Source organism: Eufriesea mexicana, unplaced genomic scaffold, assembly GCF_001483705.2.
Source record: "Eufriesea mexicana isolate 0111107269 unplaced genomic scaffold, ASM148370v2 scaffold12515, whole genome shotgun sequence".
NCBI classification, from domain to species: Eukaryota; Metazoa; Arthropoda; class Insecta; order Hymenoptera; family Apidae; genus Eufriesea; species Eufriesea mexicana.
This window is the reverse complement of record NW_016920072.1, coordinates 95,255-115,491: the sequence shown is the minus strand read 5'-3', so window position 1 is coordinate 115,491 and position 20,237 is coordinate 95,255. Positions and strand designations below refer to the sequence as shown.

The 20,237-nt window shown below is 30.0% G+C and overlaps 5 protein-coding genes across 7 annotated transcripts in view; 2 read left to right on the top strand and 3 right to left on the bottom strand.

Moving 5' to 3' along the window:
* drn (zinc finger AN1-type doctor no) overlaps positions 1-5,362 on the bottom strand; it is an 8,524-nt gene extending 3,162 nt beyond the window's left edge. The window contains exon 1 of one of the 2 annotated variants that reach the window (XM_017908721.1): positions 5,079-5,362. The gene's annotated coding sequence lies outside the window, so the exon portion shown is untranslated. The remainder of the gene's footprint in view (positions 1-5,078) is intronic. The other variant, XM_017908719.1, reaches the window with a different exon arrangement.
* An 848-nt stretch (positions 5,363-6,210) lies between these two features.
* On the top strand, positions 6,211-10,001 carry Br140 (bromodomain-containing protein 140). Its single transcript, XM_017908691.1, has 8 exons — positions 6,211-6,517; positions 6,824-7,106; positions 7,178-8,021; positions 8,104-8,403; positions 8,507-8,681; positions 8,801-9,213; positions 9,293-9,667; positions 9,767-10,001. The coding sequence occupies exons 1-8, from the start codon at positions 6,398-6,400 to the stop codon at positions 9,945-9,947; spliced, it is 2,691 nt and encodes an 896-aa protein (XP_017764180.1). The 5' UTR covers positions 6,211-6,397; the 3' UTR covers positions 9,948-10,001.
* A 196-nt stretch (positions 10,002-10,197) lies between these two features.
* pyd3 (beta-ureidopropionase pyd3) lies at positions 10,198-12,576 on the bottom strand. Its single transcript, XM_017908696.1, has 5 exons — positions 12,391-12,576; positions 11,596-11,846; positions 10,866-11,254; positions 10,487-10,804; positions 10,198-10,361 (listed from the first exon to the last, which is right to left on the bottom strand). Exons 1-5 carry the CDS (start codon positions 12,510-12,512, stop codon positions 10,299-10,301), a joined length of 1,143 nt encoding a protein of 380 aa, XP_017764185.1. The 5' UTR covers positions 12,513-12,576; the 3' UTR covers positions 10,198-10,298.
* Positions 12,577-13,963: 1,387 nt separating this feature from the next.
* YL-1 (Vacuolar protein sorting-associated protein YL-1) lies at positions 13,964-15,545 on the top strand. 2 transcript variants are annotated; one of them, XM_017908699.1, is made up of 6 exons: positions 13,964-14,149; positions 14,218-14,426; positions 14,490-14,672; positions 14,744-14,960; positions 15,022-15,234; positions 15,311-15,545. In XM_017908699.1, the coding sequence occupies exons 1-6, from the start codon at positions 14,016-14,018 to the stop codon at positions 15,543-15,545; spliced, it is 1,191 nt and encodes a 396-aa protein (XP_017764188.1). In that variant the 5' UTR covers positions 13,964-14,015. The 2 variants fall into 2 exon arrangements, with proteins under 2 accessions (XP_017764188.1, XP_017764189.1); XM_017908700.1 differs by having other exon boundaries at positions 15,366-15,516.
* Positions 15,546-18,232: 2,687 nt separating this feature from the next.
* Rab11 (RAS oncogene family member Rab11) overlaps positions 18,233-20,237 on the bottom strand; it is a 4,674-nt gene continuing 2,669 nt past the window's right edge. Inside the window, exon 5 of the mRNA XM_017908680.1 lies at positions 18,233-18,549. The gene's annotated coding sequence lies outside the window, so the exon portion shown is untranslated. The remainder of the gene's footprint in view (positions 18,550-20,237) is intronic.

Here is a 20,237-nt window from a genome sequence, read left to right as displayed (position 1 = left end):
CTTTCCCTCTCACTCGCTCTTTGTATGCAACTTCGCGCTCGAGCGCTCGATATTACTTCAATCCGAGGAACCTGCAAGGACGGAGAAGAAACAACGATAACGACGACAACGGGCTGAATGTTTTCATGATGGCGATCGCTTGGACGTATAGCCTTTGGGCGAACGTACAACTGACGACACACGGCGCATACTTGCTTGCGATAAGGTTAGGTATTATAAAGTGTAATTTACCAGAGCCCTGCTTTTTATTCAGTACAAATACTTGAAAATTAAAAATACTTCGAATTTTCTATTGTTTTCCTTTCGTACGCGTCAAATATATAAAAGCAAAAATAAACAGTATTTCTAAAGAATTAGTTTATTCCTTAGATACTTGAATTTCCGCCACTTATTTTCGACACTTTTTCTCTTTCTTCCTCAAATACATATATATGATACATCTCACTCATTCCCTCTGTCGTTCTGCGACTGCGCACATGCATGACTATTCTTTTATACCATAGCTTTTCCAACCTTTTGCGACTTTTTTTCTCAAATAACTTGGCAATGGATACGATTCTTTGTAGACCGAAAAATATACGCACTTCTACGGAATAAACTGATAATGTTCTCAGTCGAAGCACTATATATGTTTTACTATATTTCCCAAATGAATCAGTAGATGTCGTATACGATCTCTCGATGCTACCTACATAATATAACAATATTAAAACTATATGTTATTTGATATATGCCAATAGATGCGAAATGAGAGGCTAAGAAAGGCCACTTTTTTTCCTTTCCGTGTTATGACCTCGAAGATATTTCAACTCTCATACATATTAAATTCGATTAGCTTTATATTATTATTAACTCTCAACTTTAGTAAAGAATTATGGTAAACTATCCATTAAATTTAAATTCCTTCAAGACAACCATATATCTCATATGTTTTCACTTTCACTACATCACAATCTTCCATATATCATTAAACAATAAAGATTTTATAGAACAAATAATAGCAAAAAGAACACCAATACTTCCATTAAAACATTCATACGAATCGTTTAAATAATTGAAGAAAAGATATTGATGTCAAATATTTTGACGCGAGTCAAACCTGTTGCTCTAACAGCTTTAAAGTAGATCATAGGAAGAATACGGATTCTAGTGAAAAATATTCAATATAATCGTATTTTGATGAAAATTATGCCATAATAGAAGAATTGAAGTAAGCAATGAACGGGATTTAAATCCGTTAGTTCTTTGAAACTCATGACGTCACTATAGTAATTGAAAGCCAAATCAAACGTAAAACACGTGTTAAGAAGATTATACAGAAAAAAATATGAATAAAAAAAAATTTTCCGTCTAGTTACATTCAATGTGATTATTTTCGTGTCTCACGTCGCATAATTCACATTGCTACATGAGTGCTTTATTTTAGATAATTTTTTTTACTTTCAAATATTTGAATACTTGAAAAGATGAATATAACCTGTATGTAATAAAAATATGAACGGAAATATATATAATGAAAATAATTAATATACAATGAATGCCAAATTAATAGGTGAATCGAAAATGGTAAATTCTCAAATAGAGATCAATTCTTTTATATTAGGTTGCAATTTAAATAAATTTAAAATAAATGTCTGAATCCTGAAACGTTATTAAAGTACAATTGAGAATGTTCCTTGAGCTCTAATATTAGTCGTTCGTTACATTGCAATCGTACAATAAACATCTAACCGATAGCCAGGCGCACATCAAAATTAATAATGAAACCATATGATGTAAGTGTTGGTCGTTATCATATAAATAGCATGTTTAATTATATAATAATTTTAGAACAAATTTAATATTTACGAAAATTAATGTATATTATTTGCCTTTGTAAAAAATTTAATTTTTATAGAACGACATTTATGAAACGCAAAAGATTCTGAAGTTAAAGTTATCAATTATTTAATTTATTTACGACTAAATTACGTATGACGAATGATGAAAAAATTTAATTTCCGTAAGTAACGTGATAAAAAATTATCTAATATTTTCGAACATTCTCGTACTTCTAAAATGTCGACTAATCATATCTCTACTTTTCTTTATCGATATTATCAAATGCCCAAACACTTTTTTTACACATCAATATATTTCTGCATTTAAATAAATAAATTATAACAATTTTCAACAAGAAGGTTATATTTCTTACAATAAAAGATTTATAAAATCAATTTACCTTATATACGTAATTATCTCTTTTTTCAAAAATTTAAATAAAATTGTTAAAAATTCTGAGACGTAATTAATTTATGAAAATTATTTCAAGGAAATTAAAAAATTTTATTGATCACTATTTTTAACGTCACCATCATGAAACACTATTCTCGGTCCAATGTTCCGACATTACGTACTTATCGCGTCGACAATGACAATAACACTTGGTACAGCCAATTAAAAACACTGGTTTTAATGAAAGTTCCGTTTACACGAGCAAATGAAATAGAAACACTTTCTAACGGAAAGTAACTAGCTGGTTCGTTACGGAGAAACGCGCGCGCGAATTCGATGTGCCAATCTCGTCCGAAAATGACATTCGACTCTGATTTTAAATGTGATTGTCTTCGCGTTTGACTCATTTCTTGACAATGACTCGTTCTCGCTTTCCGCTTTACTTATCTAGACTCGCTTTTGTTTGGAACAGAGAGATGTCTACGTTGGTTAAAGACTGAAACAATGAAAATTACTAATCGTTGAAAATTACTAATCGTTGTCGGTATTCAAAAGTAAGTAGTCACTATATACATCGTTACATAAATTACGCTAATTTACAGAAATATTTAGCTTCTACTTTCTTGTACTAATACATTTGTTGAACAGTTTTAATTTATCAAATGTATTTAAAAGATATATACATAGGAACTTTTTTGGCACAAAGTTGCGCAATTTTTTGCAGTAAGTATTATCATTGACTATAATTATACCGATTTAAAATAGAATATATAATTGTTATATATACTTGTCTTTTGCGTACTAAAAAAATAAGATAAATTAAATACTTTCAGCAATTGATTGATTTTTAAATATAAAATTTTAATAGAACGTGAATTTATGTTGACATTAACTTTGATGAGGCTTGATTGAAATGATTGAAATTATAATTCGAACTAAGTCTAAGAAATATTGACCAAAAATTTTAATTCTCATACATAGCTACAATATATGTGACAACAAACAAACAAATTTGCATGTAATTTTTTTCTATTTTTTATATTCAAGTTTGTCAATCTACCCAATAATATAATGTATAGTTTTTAAAAACATAAATATAAAAGATTGCAAAAAATTACTTTGTTAATCATGTCACTAAATAAAATGATACTTAAAGATTATAAATTTGTTTGAAATAAATTAATGAAAGAATATGTATATAGATAACCTAAAATTGTATTTGCAACTGTATTTTGGCTGTCAGTCAGCTATACTTCACTTTCTCATTGTTCTTACGAAATTTGACTGTACAGTCCAATGACACGTGGTAGGAATATGTTCGGAAGTACGACGTATGCAGCCGATGATTTTAAATTGCATCCGTTGAAAATAATAAACTAAAACAATAAAAATTTTTTTTGACCAGAATAGTGTTTTAGGAAAAAAGAAATATTTATAATTCATAATATATGAGAATTCATTAAGAAAAAAATCCTACAGTGTACATATGTACGAACGTGCGTGCGCGTTTACCGACGATCGACAGTGAAATTTCTTGAAGGCATTATCATCACACGCGATATTATTCTGCTTGTAATTCCACATGCAGCCATTTTACGGTATCACTCATGTAGAGGAAGAAAGCGAGGTGTGGCTCAGGCGAGGTTAATCTACACCGACATACAGCATCAACCTGCTAATCGTTTCTATCACAACTGTTTGATGTGCTCAACAGAACCTGTTGGTTTTATTTAGACGAAACTTCAAGTACGTTAATTTTGCGTTGTTAGCAAGCAACACGGGCGCCATAGCTCAAAATTCGCTGACATAGCCTACTGTGCGTACTTGATTTTATAACCTCGTAAATGCCACCTACAGATTTTCATATATGAAGAATAGAAACGCTTCTCTACTTTTGAAGAAATTGTATTAAACTGATACTGTTGTGTAAGAGAACTAAAAGGGACAACTAGGTTGCGCACTATTCGTTTGCAAAAATAATACTTTTGTATTAAATCTTATTTCCTCTTACAAATATATAATACAAATTTTTTAATTGTTTTGATTCTCATCAGCAGATAAGAGTTCTGGGAAGACTAACTATATTATTTTTACGAATTTTATGCACTTTATAGATAAGGAGATCATAACCTCAAAGTAACATCTACACATATATTGTATTTTAAATTATCTACAAAATAAATTTTTAACTACAAGTAATTAAAAACGTATTTAAATATTTGAACTATATAACATTCATAGATGTTTCTTGGCTATTGTGTAACTGAATTAGTTGAGAACAGGCGAAAGGAAAAAAATAGAATAACTATCGCTAGTTTAGGGAGCATATGAAGGGCCAAAGGGAGGGGATTTAAGATCAGGCGGTGCGGATGTGGGTGCACGGAAGGGGGTAAGAAAATCGCGGAAAGGGAGGGGAACAGGGAGAATAAATGCATAAGTGTGCATTTGCGCTTGAATCGTATCGGCGCTGCCGTCGAGCGAACACACGGCTACACGCATGCATGCATGTAAGCAAGCAAGCACGCAGTCAAAGAATACGAAGAAACAGAACGGACATTAGAGACATGGCTCCTATCCTTGAAAGTACGCACTTGATCAGAAATTGCGTCGTTTCTTTTGACTACGTAATATGTATTTCGAATTACGTCGGACATCTTTTTATCGAGAGTAACGCTGAGACAGGGGATTAAAAGAATGGCACAAAGCGAGAGGAAATGAAATGAACTGAAAATTAAGCTAGATCTCACCGTGGTCAAGCGAAAAGATAGCATTAAATTGAACGTATGGTTACACGAACGTATTTCATGGATATTCGATAAAAATAGTCACCGCTAGTGAGCGAGTAGCACGATTGCGACACTTACCAAGAGCTGTTGCAGTGTAGCAGGGCGCAATATGTCAGCTGACTTGACGTGTGACCGATCGTAATTCTGCAGCAGTATCCGACATAATTCTCAGCGGAACATTAGATACTTCAGTTACGAATGCAGTTAGTTTCAGTTGTTGCCGCGTGACCCGCACTCTCACAAAACACAGATATTGGTTATCTAGTGAACTAGTCCTTACACCAAACTTTCGATTATGAGACAGACGAACTAAAACTGCGAGCACGGGAACAAATACTGCCAATGACTGGTGTAAAGTTAGATCTCTTACCCTCTCCCACTCCACGCACAAAGTACTCAGAACCAGGGTCGACAAGCTCAAACAGGAGCTGCGTTGAGTTCAATTTGGAGACGCTCTTTTTGCCGCTAGGTGACGCCATTTGCGTGTCGCACTTTGAAAATGGTTGCTTAATAGTGTAACGATCTATGGACAAATACATAACAATTTTCTGATATTTTATACTAAAATGAAAAAAATTGCATTCAATTCTCATACCTCATCTGTATTAAGACTATATTCATGAAATAAAATAATATTATTAACAAAGATTTATCATTTATTATGATTCTAATAAATATCATTATTTTACATAAATTTTTTTTTATAATAAAATAGAATAGATTCCATAAATTATGATTTCTTTTCTTTTAATAAAAATTAATAAAAAGATTCTTTTCTTTATTTATTATTCGGAAGGTTATAGTGTATATTTGTAATGTGCTTGAAAATACTTGTTTATAATGGGAAGTTTTCAATGCTTTTAAACACATCACAAATATTAAGTTGATCATAATTTATTAAGTTTATGTTTTATTTAATCAATTTTGTAAATTATATTTAAACAAAATAAATATATATTTTAAAATATATATTTTAAGATATTTTTTATTTAAACAGAGAAAGAATTTTTTTAAATCCACCAATCGAAAATCTGTTTTTTTGAAAAAAGTGCTTTATGATTGGCACGCAATGTAAAGTATTTTCATTACATTAATATGCCAGTGCACATTACGTTTGCCGCTCAAATTGGTTAGCTTACCTGTTCAAACGTTTGTGAGCGTTCCTTTTTTTTCTCTCAAATGCAAATTAATGCAACTATCATACGACGGATGTATTTGCGTAAAAATGAGAGGCATATTAATCCATGCAGTTTTAATGTACGATATCGAGGCGAATTCGTAGCAGAATGCTTTAAAAACAGAAAACATATGTAAGAAAAAGCTTTCGAACTGAAGTGCGGGTGATATAACCACGTTAATTATCTTTTGCAATATAATACGCGAAACCGTGAAAGAAGATGAACACCCCACAGTCGAATAAAAAAAAGGGCAGAAGTAGAATTGGTGTTAATAGCAATAGCACCAGTCCCGCGAACACCGAAACGCTAAGCACGCAGGAAACATCGAAATTTGTTTTGGTATGGAATATATTCCACTTCATACCTAAAAATTACAAGAAAATAATTAAATAAAATTACATAAACTTTTAAAAGTACATATAAATCATAAAAATTAATTTATTTAAACAGTATTTATTTTTATTTCTAAATAAATATATATTGTTTATTTCTGTTAATTATTATTTTAATTAGGATTGAATGTATTCAAATATTGGAATACAAAATTTAAATTAAATTATGATTGTAGTTATTATTTTTATTAAATTTAAAATAATTTAATTTTTTTTAAATTAGGAAACTGTGATTTTGTTCTTTACTTTCAAGGTGAATCCCATTGGTGAAGATACAAATAAAACATTTAAAATTGGAATCACAGATTCAATACCTATTATTTCTTTGGAAGGGAATGGTTTTGATGAAAAGAACATGATTCAAAAGGGACATGCTGTACCACCAGATAAAGATAGAGAGGAAAAGAATATTCTGAACAGTTTACCTGTAGCTATGGTAAAGCAAATAGATGGATACGAGCATCAGTTGGGCGAAGCAGAACCACTTCCAAATTCTTATATTAGGTTTATGGAACGTAGTGGTGAAGAACTTGATGGTATATAACTTCTTCGAGTATATTTAATTTTTTCAAATGACGATTCATTTGAATTTGTTTCATTTTTTCAGGTGAAGTTGAATATGATTTAGATGAAGAAGATACTGCATGGTTGTCTATAGTAAATGAAAGACGACTAGCTTCTGGACTTAGTCCAGCTTTGGAAGCTGATACATTTGAATTATTGATGGACAGATTAGAGAAAGAATCATATTTTCAACAACAAAGTAATGGTGGTGGTGGAATAGCAGCTGACGAGGATGCAGTTTGCTGTATTTGCATGGATGGAGAGTGTCAGAACAGTAATGCTATACTATTTTGTGACATGTGCAATCTTGCTGTTCATCAGGATTGTTATGGTGTACCATATATTCCTGAGGGACAGTGGTTGTGCAGAAGATGTTTGCAAAGTCCTTCACGAGCAGTTGATTGTGTTTTGTGCCCAAATAGGGGTGGTGCTTTTAAACAAACTGATCGCCCAGCTACATGGGCTCATGTTGTGTGTGCTTTGTGGATTCCAGAAGTAAGGTTCGCCAATACAGTGTTTTTGGAGCCTATTGATAGTATAGAGAGTATACCTGCTGCACGTTGGAGACTTACATGTTGTGTGTGTAAACGCAGAGGGTCAGGTGCTTGTATTCAGTGTCATAAAAGTAACTGTTATGCTGCATTTCATGTGACATGTGCACAACAAGCTGGTTTGTGTATGCGTATGAGGACAGTACAACCTGCAAATGGAGAACCAATGTTAGTTCAAAAAACAGCATATTGTGAAGCTCATATGCCATCTGATTATCAACCTTCCACCAATCCTGCCGATGCAAGACGAAGAGCAATTGCAAATAAAAAGAGTTCTTCTGCTCCTGTTATCTCTATTCCAACTATACCACCAGAACGTATTAAAGAAATTGCTAGGTAATAAAGATAAGAACATTTTAAAACATTATTTTATCATAAACTGTAAAAAAATTTATTGATGTTATATGATATTAATTAGCTTAGCTGAAGGGCTACCTAAACGAAGTCAACTGATACAGCGTCTTATAGCATATTGGACTCTAAAACGCCAATACAGAAATGGTGTTCCACTTCTTAGAAGACTTCAGAGTTCACACCCACAATCAAGACCACCACCTCTTGGAGAAAATTTATCACCACCACCAGACAGTGAATTACGTGGAGAATTGTATCGTCAATTAAAATATTGGCAATGTCTGCGTCAAGATCTCGAGCGGGCTCGATTACTTTGCGAATTAGTACGCAAACGTGAAAAATTAAAAAAAGAATTATTCAAAGTGTAAGATATCAAATAAATTTTAATAAACCTTAACGAATAAAAATACAATATAATTATCAAAAAATATATAATGAATATTCAAACATTTAATTTTATTTTATAGAAAGGAAAAATGTTTGTGGTTCGAACTACGTCCTTTAGAAAGTATTCTGCGCTCCTTACTAGAAGCAATTAAAATGAAAGATATAAACGATGTATTTGGACAACCTGTGAATACTAAAGAAGTTCCAGATTATTTGGAAATTGTATCACATCCTATGGATCTTTCTACTATGCAGGTAGTTAATTTTGTTCTAAATTTTTATATGTTTTTATTATATTTATATTTAATTGACTAATTTAATTATATTAATTACATTTATATTTTATTATATATGCATAATATTTATTCTATTAGGCTAAAATAGAAAGACAAGAGTATGATACTATTGGAGCTTTTGAAGCAGATTTTAACCTAATGGTGAATAATTGCTTGGCCTACAATCGTAAGGACACCATGTTCTATCGAGCTGGAATAAAAATGAAGGAACAAGGTGGTGCTCTTATAGAACAAGCTCGCAAAGACTATCCTGAATTGAACCCTGTTGGTGAAAATGAGCAAACAGCATCCAAATCCAGGAAAAGGGATCGTACTAATAGAAGTCGTGGAGAGACTGAATTACAGTCTGGAGAAAAAGAAATGGGAGGAGTAAACAGAAGAACAGCAGTTCTCTTCACTCGTAAAGCAAGAGCAAGGGCCAGTAGAAGTAATCAGATATTCATTTTAGAAGATGATAAAAAGAAACAAAGTGACAGCTTTAAAGTGTACAGGTGTGTATTCTTCTTTCCTTATAGACATCTGTGCTTTGATAAAAGAGTTTAATGCACAATTTGAAATAAATATTTGTAGGAGTGGAACAATGGATAGCGATGTGGGAGAAGGTGAAAGTCAATCATCGAGTTGTAGCAGCTGTTCAACGAGTCGGTCGACTACACCCGATTTTGAAGAAGAAAAACAGAGGCAACAAGAAGCGAACGAAGCAAAAAAAGAGCTAGAAGGCAAGCAGGGTGCAGCTAACAATGGTCTGGAGGCTCTCCAACTTGTATGGGCCAAGTGTCGTGGGTATCCCTGGTATCCGGCTCTTATAATAGATCCTAATACACCGAGAGGCACTGTGCATAAAGGTGTACCAATACCAGCGCCGCCCGATGATGTATTAGCACTCGCAGTCAATTATAAAGAACCAGTATTTCTTGTTCTTTTCTTCGACACAAAAAGAACATGGTAATTCTATTTTTCTATAATATAATTATATTCTTCTCTTTCCATGTAATGAGAGACAGACCAGATTATTTTATATAATTGGTATATAATTGTTACCAGGCAATGGTTACCAGGGGAGAAGTTGGAAAAGCTTGGAGTATCTCAGGAATTGGACGAAGCGAAGCTAATCGAGTCTCGAAAGCCCGCGGATAGGAAGGCCGTGAAAAAAGCATATCAGGAAGCACTTCATTACCGCAAACAGACTCACAATACGTCGATGAACGCCGGCTCAGCCAGCTAATCTCATGAATTCTGATAAGATATTACTTGTAACTATAAAGTAGTTCTCTTTAAGAATTTGTAAGTATGTAAAAAGAATTTTAACGTACGGATACATAATTTATAGACTTATCTTTAAGTCGCACTTTTTCCAGAATTCTATTTATATTTTTAAATAATGACTGAGATCAAATAAAAAGAATCATTGTTTATATAAAATTTCGCCTAATTATGTATCTAAATATATGTATATATATTTTTATAGTCTCCTTTCGATTTATACATATTCAACAAAAAAGGAAGATTTATACAAAGATATGTGCGTTTTCCAGTGTTTCGTATTCAGCTTATTGAATCAATTTGTCGTGCAGTTTTACATTTTCATCTTCACGTATTCATTCAATTCTTTGGCATATAAGTCCAATCTCTGAGTCATCTGAAATTAAAAAAGAAAAGAAAAAAATATAAGAGAAAGAGATTAGAATAACAATTTAATGATTTTTAAAAATATATAGTTTAAATCAAAGAAAAAGATTAGATGTATGTGAAGTTTCGACTTACTCTCAGACACCAGAAATCCTTCATTTGACGACATAAGTTAAGATCTAATTCGCAGACAAGAATACCATCTTTACAACGACTCAAACCGGGAGTTCTAGTACCATCAGGAGCAGTAATGTAGCTAGATCCATAAAAATGTCCAAAATCATGATGCGCTGGAGCTCCATCGCCAGATGTAAATTCATTTGGGAATATCTCAGTTCCAACGCGATTTATAGCACAAGTATAATAACTATTTGCTACAGCTGCACATCTTGCTTCAATGGGCCACAGTGGCTCAGATGTATGACTAGTAGTTGCTGATGGATTGAATACAATCTAAACACAAACAAGTTATACTTTATAATATTTGCCTAAAATATTTGATCATCAATTTTACCTCAGCACCATGTAGCCCATACATCATCCAATTTTGGGGATGATGTCGACCATAACAAATATTAATGGCTATACGTCCAAAACATGTATCAAAGACTGGATGTCCTGAATTCCCTTCCATGTAGTAGGTAGATTCGTTAAAATCTCCCACACGAGGAATGTGATTTTTCCTTTGCTTTCCAATTACTTTTCCATCATGATCAATCACAACAGAGGTATTCCATAAAGTGTCACCGTTCGTAGAATCTCTCTCGAGAATTGGACAAATAACAACTATTCCGTGTCGTTGAGCAAGTTCGCACATGAGTATTACAGTTGGTCCATTGTCAGCGTCTTCAGCCAGCTCGCACCAAGGATATTTCTCTCTGGTGCAAAAAGCGAATGGCATAGCTACGAAACATGAGTATCGCTATTTTAAACGAATAGTTTTTAAAATGGAGAATACGAAGAAATAATCATTTTTATAAGAATTATTTGTAAATTATTTTTATAAGAATCATTCATAAGTTATTATTTTTATTAAAATCATTCCTAAATTAGCATTGCTATAAAAGTCTACAATCTCTGTGAAAAGAATGAAAATTGTTGAAAGAATATTTCTTTATTCTTATCTAATCTCACCGTACTAATTTAAGACTCAGATATATTCAGAGAATATATAGCCCTGATGTGTGTAACATTATCATCAAAACAAGTAAATATTTAAATAGTCTTTATGTTCTGAAATGTACCCCAAGCTTCTTGAAGACAAAGTATATTGACTCCACAAGATGCAGCATAATCAACGTATTTTTGGATTTTCAAATGCAGAGCGCTCCTTTGTTTCTGCAGAGGTTCTGTTGTTGGTAACACTATAGAATTTTGAATTAAACCAACTCGAACAAGACGCGGAGGGCGTAATTGCTCCGTAACACCACCGCCCATAATATATCCTTTAACATCGAGATCTTGATTTCCGCTCCATTGGGGAAGACTTAAAGACCTTTAATTTATCACAAAAGCAATTCGCGATCGTTATAACGAACTAATAGTGAATATATTTTAAAAATTGACCAATATATAATTTTCCTTATTTAAAAGACAATACGTTAATTTTACAATTTTCAAATTCATAATTATATTAGTTCAAAATTCATTTTACAAAGTTATTAAAAAAAAATAATGTTGATATCTGTGATCATTTTTTTTCCAACTTAGTATAAACGTTCTTTCTGCGAGAAAAAAATATGTATAATGCAATTTTCCACCGAAATATTGCCCAGAAATATTTTTACAATATACGAAGCATTCACAAGCAAAACATATTTTTATATTTTTTATTCTTATATTTGAAATTTAAAAATATTTCGCGCCAAGATATTCTATAATGTGCAAACATTAAATATAACTTACTAATATAATTGAATCAAAATAATACAATAAAAACAGAGAATTTTTGAGAATTGAACGCAACATGTCAAAATTCTATCTAAAAATATCTATTGAAGTTAGATTTAAATAAATAAATAAATGGCAATAAATCTTACTGTAATTCGCGACCATATAAAAGACGTTTCACTTCAGTTAGTTCCTTTTCTGGCAAATTTTTTTCCAAAATGTCTTCAAGAGTTTGATCAAACATTGGGTTGCTCATTTTGTTACAAGACATTTAAAAATTTCTTCGCAATTTGAGGTTATAAACTGTGCAATTCCGATCGTATGCACGTTCCGTCACAGACTCCAGAGACTTGCGAGTGAGTGCGAATTTTATGTGATATATATCGATGATACGCGCAACATGTGTCAGTGCAATACTCATAAATCATCATTAATGAATGCTTTTCGACTAGTATAATTATCAGTCATGTGGCTTCTATATATTCTTAAATTATGCTTGTATAAAAGAAACAACAAATTTTGTATAAACAATTAATAATTAGTTAATCATTTTTATCTTATAAAAATAAATTTGTTTTCAATCATACAATATAAATTTTTTTAAATTTTACTAGAAATAAAAATTTCCAATCATTTTTTTCAGTTTCATTCTTTTCATGGCATCGTTAAAAGATATTTAATTATTTATCACTACAAAATGTAATGTATAGATTTTATGACTTTGTGATCTGAGTTATATTGTTATTCAATGAATATTGATATTATAAAAATATAATCTTTTTAAAAAAATGTATTATAATCAATTACAATTAAAAATAAATTATTTTTAGAAAGAACAATTATTTTCTTATTTGTTTCGAATCTTATAAATTTATTCTTAACAAGCTTCTTATATCTGCAAAAATACGAAGACGAAAACATGTAGACGAGACAAAAATTTTCCATTGAAGTTAACGAAATGTAATATTTTTTCAAGTAATCTTCCATGTTAAACGTTATTACTGAGGGAAGTATTTAAATAAGAAAAAAATGTTATTGATATGAGTGCAATCAGGTTATCTGAACACTTGATATAAACGTCGTTTATAACAGCATATTATCTATAACTATCATGAGACACAATGGATTCAAACATATTTTATCGAAATACTATTATTAAAATTAATATACTACTTGTTTTTACTCAAAATAATAATTAATATCATTTTCTATAAATATTTCTTTATAATAAAAGACGACAAAAGTCATGTATCAAATTTTTAACTCAATTTAAATTTTTATCAGTAAACATCCAAAAATATAATTTTATGTAATATAAACATATTCGATAAAAGATTCAAAAAAATAAATATAGAGTTAAAATAACAAACATAAAAATATTTTCAAATTTAAATACAATTAATAATTGCTTTTAAATTTATTGTTATTGTCGAAAATGGTTATTGATAATTCGATAACTATCGAATACAACATCGACTATGAATCGTTGATAGAATTTAGTATAGGCATATGTAAACAAGTGTAAAATATAAAAATTTTAATCAGTAATTGCTATTATTTTAAAAAATAAAATATTTATCCATTTTTAACAATAGTATGCTGTTTGTCATTAATGTTATTATAAACTCTGCAGAAACAAATATGTGAACATTTTATTTTCTTCTTTTAGGTTAAGTTAACCTAGAGACTTATCTTTAATTACAACAAAGTAAAAGGATAATATTTAAAAATTATAAATAATTACGGAAAAGATAACTTGAATAGTTATACGAAAATGGCACTAAGTAGAGAACGTCGTACAAATGCTGGAAGTAAGATGGCAAAATTACTGAACGAAGAAGAGGAGGATGACTTTTATAAAACAACTTATGGAGGTTTTGAAGAAGTGGAACAAGATCATGACTACATGTTAATATCAATTTGTCAATTTGTTTATTAAAATCGTATTAATCGCAAGTCATTTTTTATTAATTTAGGGAGGAGGATGAAGCAGAAGATGAAGTAGATTCAGATTTTAGTATAGATGAAAATGATGAGCCTATTTCTGATACTGAACAAGAAGGTCCTAAGAAGAAACGTAGACTAGTTACAAAAGCTTACAAGGAGCCCAAGATTCAATCACAAGTACCATCCAAAGAGAAAAAAGTGAGGCAACCAAGACAAAGAATTTTTATTGAGAGCACAGGTAAATGTTTCTAAAATAAATATTAATTTATAGGCACACAAATTAAGTTGTAATTTTCTATAGAGAGAAAATCTATACGTCGTTCTACTGCTGCAAAATCAGCAGCAACACAAAAAAGATTAAGTGAAAGAAATGAACATCAAAAAAGGAAAACAAGAGTTATAAGGCATGATACATGGAAACCTACGCAAGAGGAATTATTGGAGGAAGCATTACAAACTGAACAGATCAATATGAAATCATTAGGTAAATTGTTTATTCTCCTTTGAAAAATTTAAGTGTAATATTAATACATAAATTTAAAATTCAAATTTTAGAAAAATATCAAAAATTAGAAAATGAAAAGAAAAATACCAGGACAGTAAGAAAAGCACAAATTGGGCCTATGATTAGGTATCAATCATTAGCAATGCCTCTTATGATACTCTCTGAGGTAAATTATGATAAAGAAGAAGATAAAATTAATATCGAAGGAGATGATGAGAAAAATGCAAATTCAGAAAATAAACATCCAAATGGAACAATAGATGAAAGGTAAGAATGAAGTTCTCTTCTATTATACTAAACATATTGTAACTAATAAGTTTTTATTTAGTAATGCAACTATAAAGTCAGAAAACGGTACAAAAGTTGTTAACAAAAAAGAATCTACCCAAAGTTTCAATAAAAGTAAATATTACTATGAGCAGACAAAGGGATATTATGAGAGGACATTCATTACTTTTGAAAATGATCAGCTTTTCTCAGAAGCTTTCAAAAGACCTACAACACAGAGATCACCAATAAAACCTTTATGTGCAATCACAAGGTAAATATCAAGAACGTATTTTTATAATGTATAAGAATATTGATAAATTTAATAAAAAAAAAAAAAAAACATGTAGGCTTCCTGCAAAATATTTGGATCCCATGACTCAATTACCCTATAAAAATGTACAGACTTTTCGACTATTACGTGAAGCATATTATCAACAATTGGAAGCACGAACGGATATTAATGATACGTCACAAAGCCCAGATTTATTAAGATGGCTTGAATGGAGACAAAAAAATCATGATGGTCTAGCTCAGAGAAACACAGTACGTCTTGAACCAGCTTCTGCAACCATGTCGACATAGTCTCTTTTCTCAATAATAAAACTAAATAACATTTTAATCATAACTCATTATTTTTAATTTTTATTATTTTCAAATTTAAGACTTTTCCTTAAACTCTTTAGTTTGTAAGATAGATCTAATAATTAGAAACAAATTTATATTAGTAAAAAATATGTTTTAAAGAAAAGAAAACTTGTAAATAATTATATAATTTATTATTGCGTGATGTGTTAAATTACTGCATATGTTTCTCACTGTATCATGTAAATTCTGATATTTTGTGTACAGTCTTAAAATTATGACAAAGTAGCAATATAATGAACCTATTTATACAAAGTTGTAATTTAATTGGTATCATATTTTCAGCTACCAAAATAAAAATTGTACAATATATGTATACATATATGTTCAAAGCAAAAGTGTTTTTATTAATAAAATTATAAAGTACAAAGCATTGATTAATAAAATGCCGCAGATTTAGCGACTTCATTTTTCATATATATATGTCAAATCAACAAAGAATAAATTGATCTCAGTAATATCTAAAAATTAATTATTTTAAATATCTCATTCATACAACTTCAGTTTTCGCAAAGAATTATTTAAGAAGGTTCTACCAAGAATTGTATCATATAACCTAAGGATACAAAATGAAAAGCAAAAAGACATATACTCGGAAGAGGAAAATATAGTTATTTTTTCATTGTCTTGTTAATTTACCGCAGACATTGTGCTAATACGCAAATATAATTTTTTGACTATCATCAATCGGAAAAAAAATGTATATTTTGGAAACTGATTATTCAATCAGGAGAATATATTGGAAGTGGATTTCCACTTCTTGTGTTAGTCATATATAATCTTATGAATTTTCTAAATTTATTCTTTTTTTTTTATTAATTGTTCATTATATTATTTTGAGAAATAAAAATCATTATTTGTTAAAGAGAAACATTTTAAATAAAATTCATACCCTCATCGGAACACTATTGGTGGTTGTCTCTATTCCTACTGCAATTCACAAAGTAAAACAAAGTATATTGCAATGGGAAAGATATGTATATTGCTAACTATAAATAGCGTTCCGAGAAAAGCATAAATTCCATTTTAAAGGTTTCTTAGTTATTAATGATATTACATTTTTTTAATTAAAAATAATATTATTGTTGTATCTTTAAATAAAATGGTATTGAAAGCTCATTTTATCATTTTTTTTATAAAACTGACTCAACGATTACTATTGCACAAACCACCGAAGCCCTCGCATAATACGAGATCTAGGCATTTTAATATTTCAACATTTTACTCACTCTCTATTTATTCATCAAGATACAACGAGGACTTGTAACGATAACAGATTACATTGTAACTACACACATCGAAGCAATAATTATTAGACAACTAGAAAGTACGATATAATCTCGCAAATAGTGTACTTTCGTGTATTATCACTTTTATACGCATCAAAATTTAAATTCTTATCTTTTTTCAGTTCACTTTCTTTCATTTATCGACATTTTTCTATTTGAAAGAAAAATAAAGTATCTTTGAAAGCGTTTTTAAAAAGTGGACAAGCTCCTTATCGTATTTCAAAGTCAACGCTAGTGCAAATTCAAAAGCAGAGAGTGAGCAACAATAAAACTTTTAACTCTGATTCAGCTTTTGTTTCTTATTTCTTCCTTGATTGTTTTTAATCAACTCTTTTATCTTGTTCTTTTTTTCTATATCGTGCACCTGCATACTTAACCACAAGACTATAATATAAACTGTCTCTGACACGTTTGACAAAATTTTAGAAACGTGCACTACCAGTCATAAAGACGAAAAAAGATTTATATAAATTTTTTCCTTTTAAATTTACAAGTTTGTATGACAATATTTAACTGTCGGTGGAATTTTTTCTACGTAAACAATTTTTCTACTTAAAGCATAATTATTGCTTATATATTTATATCCAATTTTCGTTACCAAGTTGGAGAAGAGTACAATTTGACTCTAACTTCCTTATAGAAGAATAATTGTTAATCTGTAGGATTAATTGTGAATATTTACTTGTATTATAACATTACAAATTTCTTTATGAAAACAACTCCGAACATTCGTGACATAATTTTTTCATCCTTGCGACTCGCTGTGTACACTCCTCCAAGATGCAATCAAGCATTTAAGAGACATTTTATGTTAACGTTTATAAACCGTTTGCTTCTACGTGTAAAGTAGAATAACATATGTATTACAAAGAAGCAGTAATACAACACTGACTTATCATAATGTATCAGAGATAAAGATAGTGGCGAAAGATTAAAGAGGAAGGGAAAGAAGCAGAATGAATTTCGGGGATAGAATTAGTGCATACGCATATCTTCATCCTTCGTAAATATTTCTGATGATGTATTTAGATTGTATGATCGTGTTCATGATTTTATTTCGACCGTATGCGATTATTGTGTATACGTGTCGCTAAATTTTCCCCGATCCTCATCTATTTCCCAAATAATCCAAAGGAACTTGAGGAATTTATATATCAATCAACCTTTCCACTGCATTTTTAGCGAGAGCACAAATAATAAAAAATTTATTCTCGTAATCAAAAAGACGAAATTAATGCTGGTAATGAAGGTGGTGGTGTGGTGGTGGTGGTGGTGGTGGTGGTGGTGGTGATGGTGACAGTAGTAGCAGTAGTAGAGAATGAAGAGGGGGATGAGGAGGAGGAGGAGGAGGAGGAGGAGGAGGAGGAGCAACAGCAACAGCAGCAGCAGCAGCAGCAGTAGTTTGATCGAAACCAAGCGACTGTTCAAAATAAAAATGTAAAGATATTTTTGTTTTAAGTACTACCATTATCCGCTTCCATAAAACGACAAAGTCAAAGAATACTTTATATTGTATCCTGAAAGCCGGATTATTTGGGAAATCATTAGTCATGTATACTTATATTCGTAAATAGTCTTGATTCTTGTACTGTATGCACCTGTTACGTTTACCGTCGATCACTTTTCTTTTTGCCTCTGCCTCTTTGTATGTCCTTCTGCAAACACAAATGTACGCAACCGAAGTTATTAATTGCAATTACATTAAAAATCGATGTGGTCTTATACTGTGTAAATGATATATTACAATTCTCATGCTCAAAGAGAGAATGAATTATATTAGAAAGTACTCAACAAAGTTTCACTCATTTCTAGAAAAGTAGTCTTCTTCTATAAGATTTTGGCTTGTAATCAATTTTATTAAACTAGTGTTTATTTCGGTAATAAAATGAAAAAACAAAATACAAAATGATAAAATATTTGAAATTCCTATAAATCTTTCTTTTAACTTTGCTTTCAAATTTAACACGATTGAAAGTTTATATATGTTATGCAATATATGTAGCTTTTAGACAAGTACAGGAAAAACAGTAGAAGATCTATCCATTCTTAATGTAACTTATTATTACAGTCAATGAAAATTGACTTCAAAATCTTTGTTTGTCTTAAAGTAGTCATCAGTGATCACTCTCAAAATAAAGTATATGTAAAATATAAAATTTATATCCAATCAATGATTTAGCACTATTAATTATTACTACAATTTACTATTTATGTGTTTTAAAATTGAATTCTGAAGTATATAATATATGAGGTATAAGCCAAATTTTATGAAAAGTGTATTAATAAAAATTAGATATTTGAATTTAAATAAATATAAGTCTAATCATAGTTTTACTTATATCAAAAACATTTTGTAATATCGGCACATATTTGCTAGAAAAATGTTGATTTATAAGAATTCGAAAGTACGTCCCAATAATGGAAAGAAATATTTATTTATCTGAAAGTTACACTAGTACTACTCTAAAGAAATGCATTGTAATATCTTAGCAGTCGTTACATATAAAAAAGAAATACAAGGTGGATCTTTTATACATATAAGTTCTCGTACGTTCGAATAAAAGTAATCTGCGTTCTGAAATGCTGCTATATAAGGCTATATCAGTCCGTAAATTTCTCTTAAAAAGTAACATTTTTACAAACCACGTATTATATACGTATATCTTTAGAATATGTGCAATAAAATATTTAGAAGGTAATACTGACGAAAATAAATGGTTTTCTACATTAAGTAAAATTTAATATAAAACAAATTCTTGAAACTTACAATTAAGAAGCATATTATTCGTCGCTGTTCTGATATCGATGAGTATTATTTTTAATCAATTAAAAAAATAATTAATTGAAAAAAGCGTTTTTCATTTTCGTAAATATAAGAAATAAATTACGATAGCGTAATTAAATCTATTACGAATAAATCTATTATCATTCGTTTGAATGTAGTACTTTATTAGTTACCTCTATTTAATGTGTAAAGTTTGGAAATAACTAAAGCATAATATACTGTGTATTTTAGATCTAATTAATAATTCTTTATGACAAAATAGGAAGGATTACTCTTATTCTGTAAATAATAAATGTTAGAACTCTTTTGAATATCGAAATGTCTAACTATTTAACAATAAAACTAGACAATCAGTAACAATTATTATGGAAGAAAAAATACATAATAAAAGTGTCTTTAGTAATATTTAATTTTGATGTATGTTAAAATTAACTCAATTTACAAATCAACTTAATATTTATAATTAACTAATCATAGTTTTCTTATATTAAAACTATGCTATCGTACAAAGAATTATCCCAGAAACTTTCTTATTTTTTTCTTTTTTTTTTTTTTTTT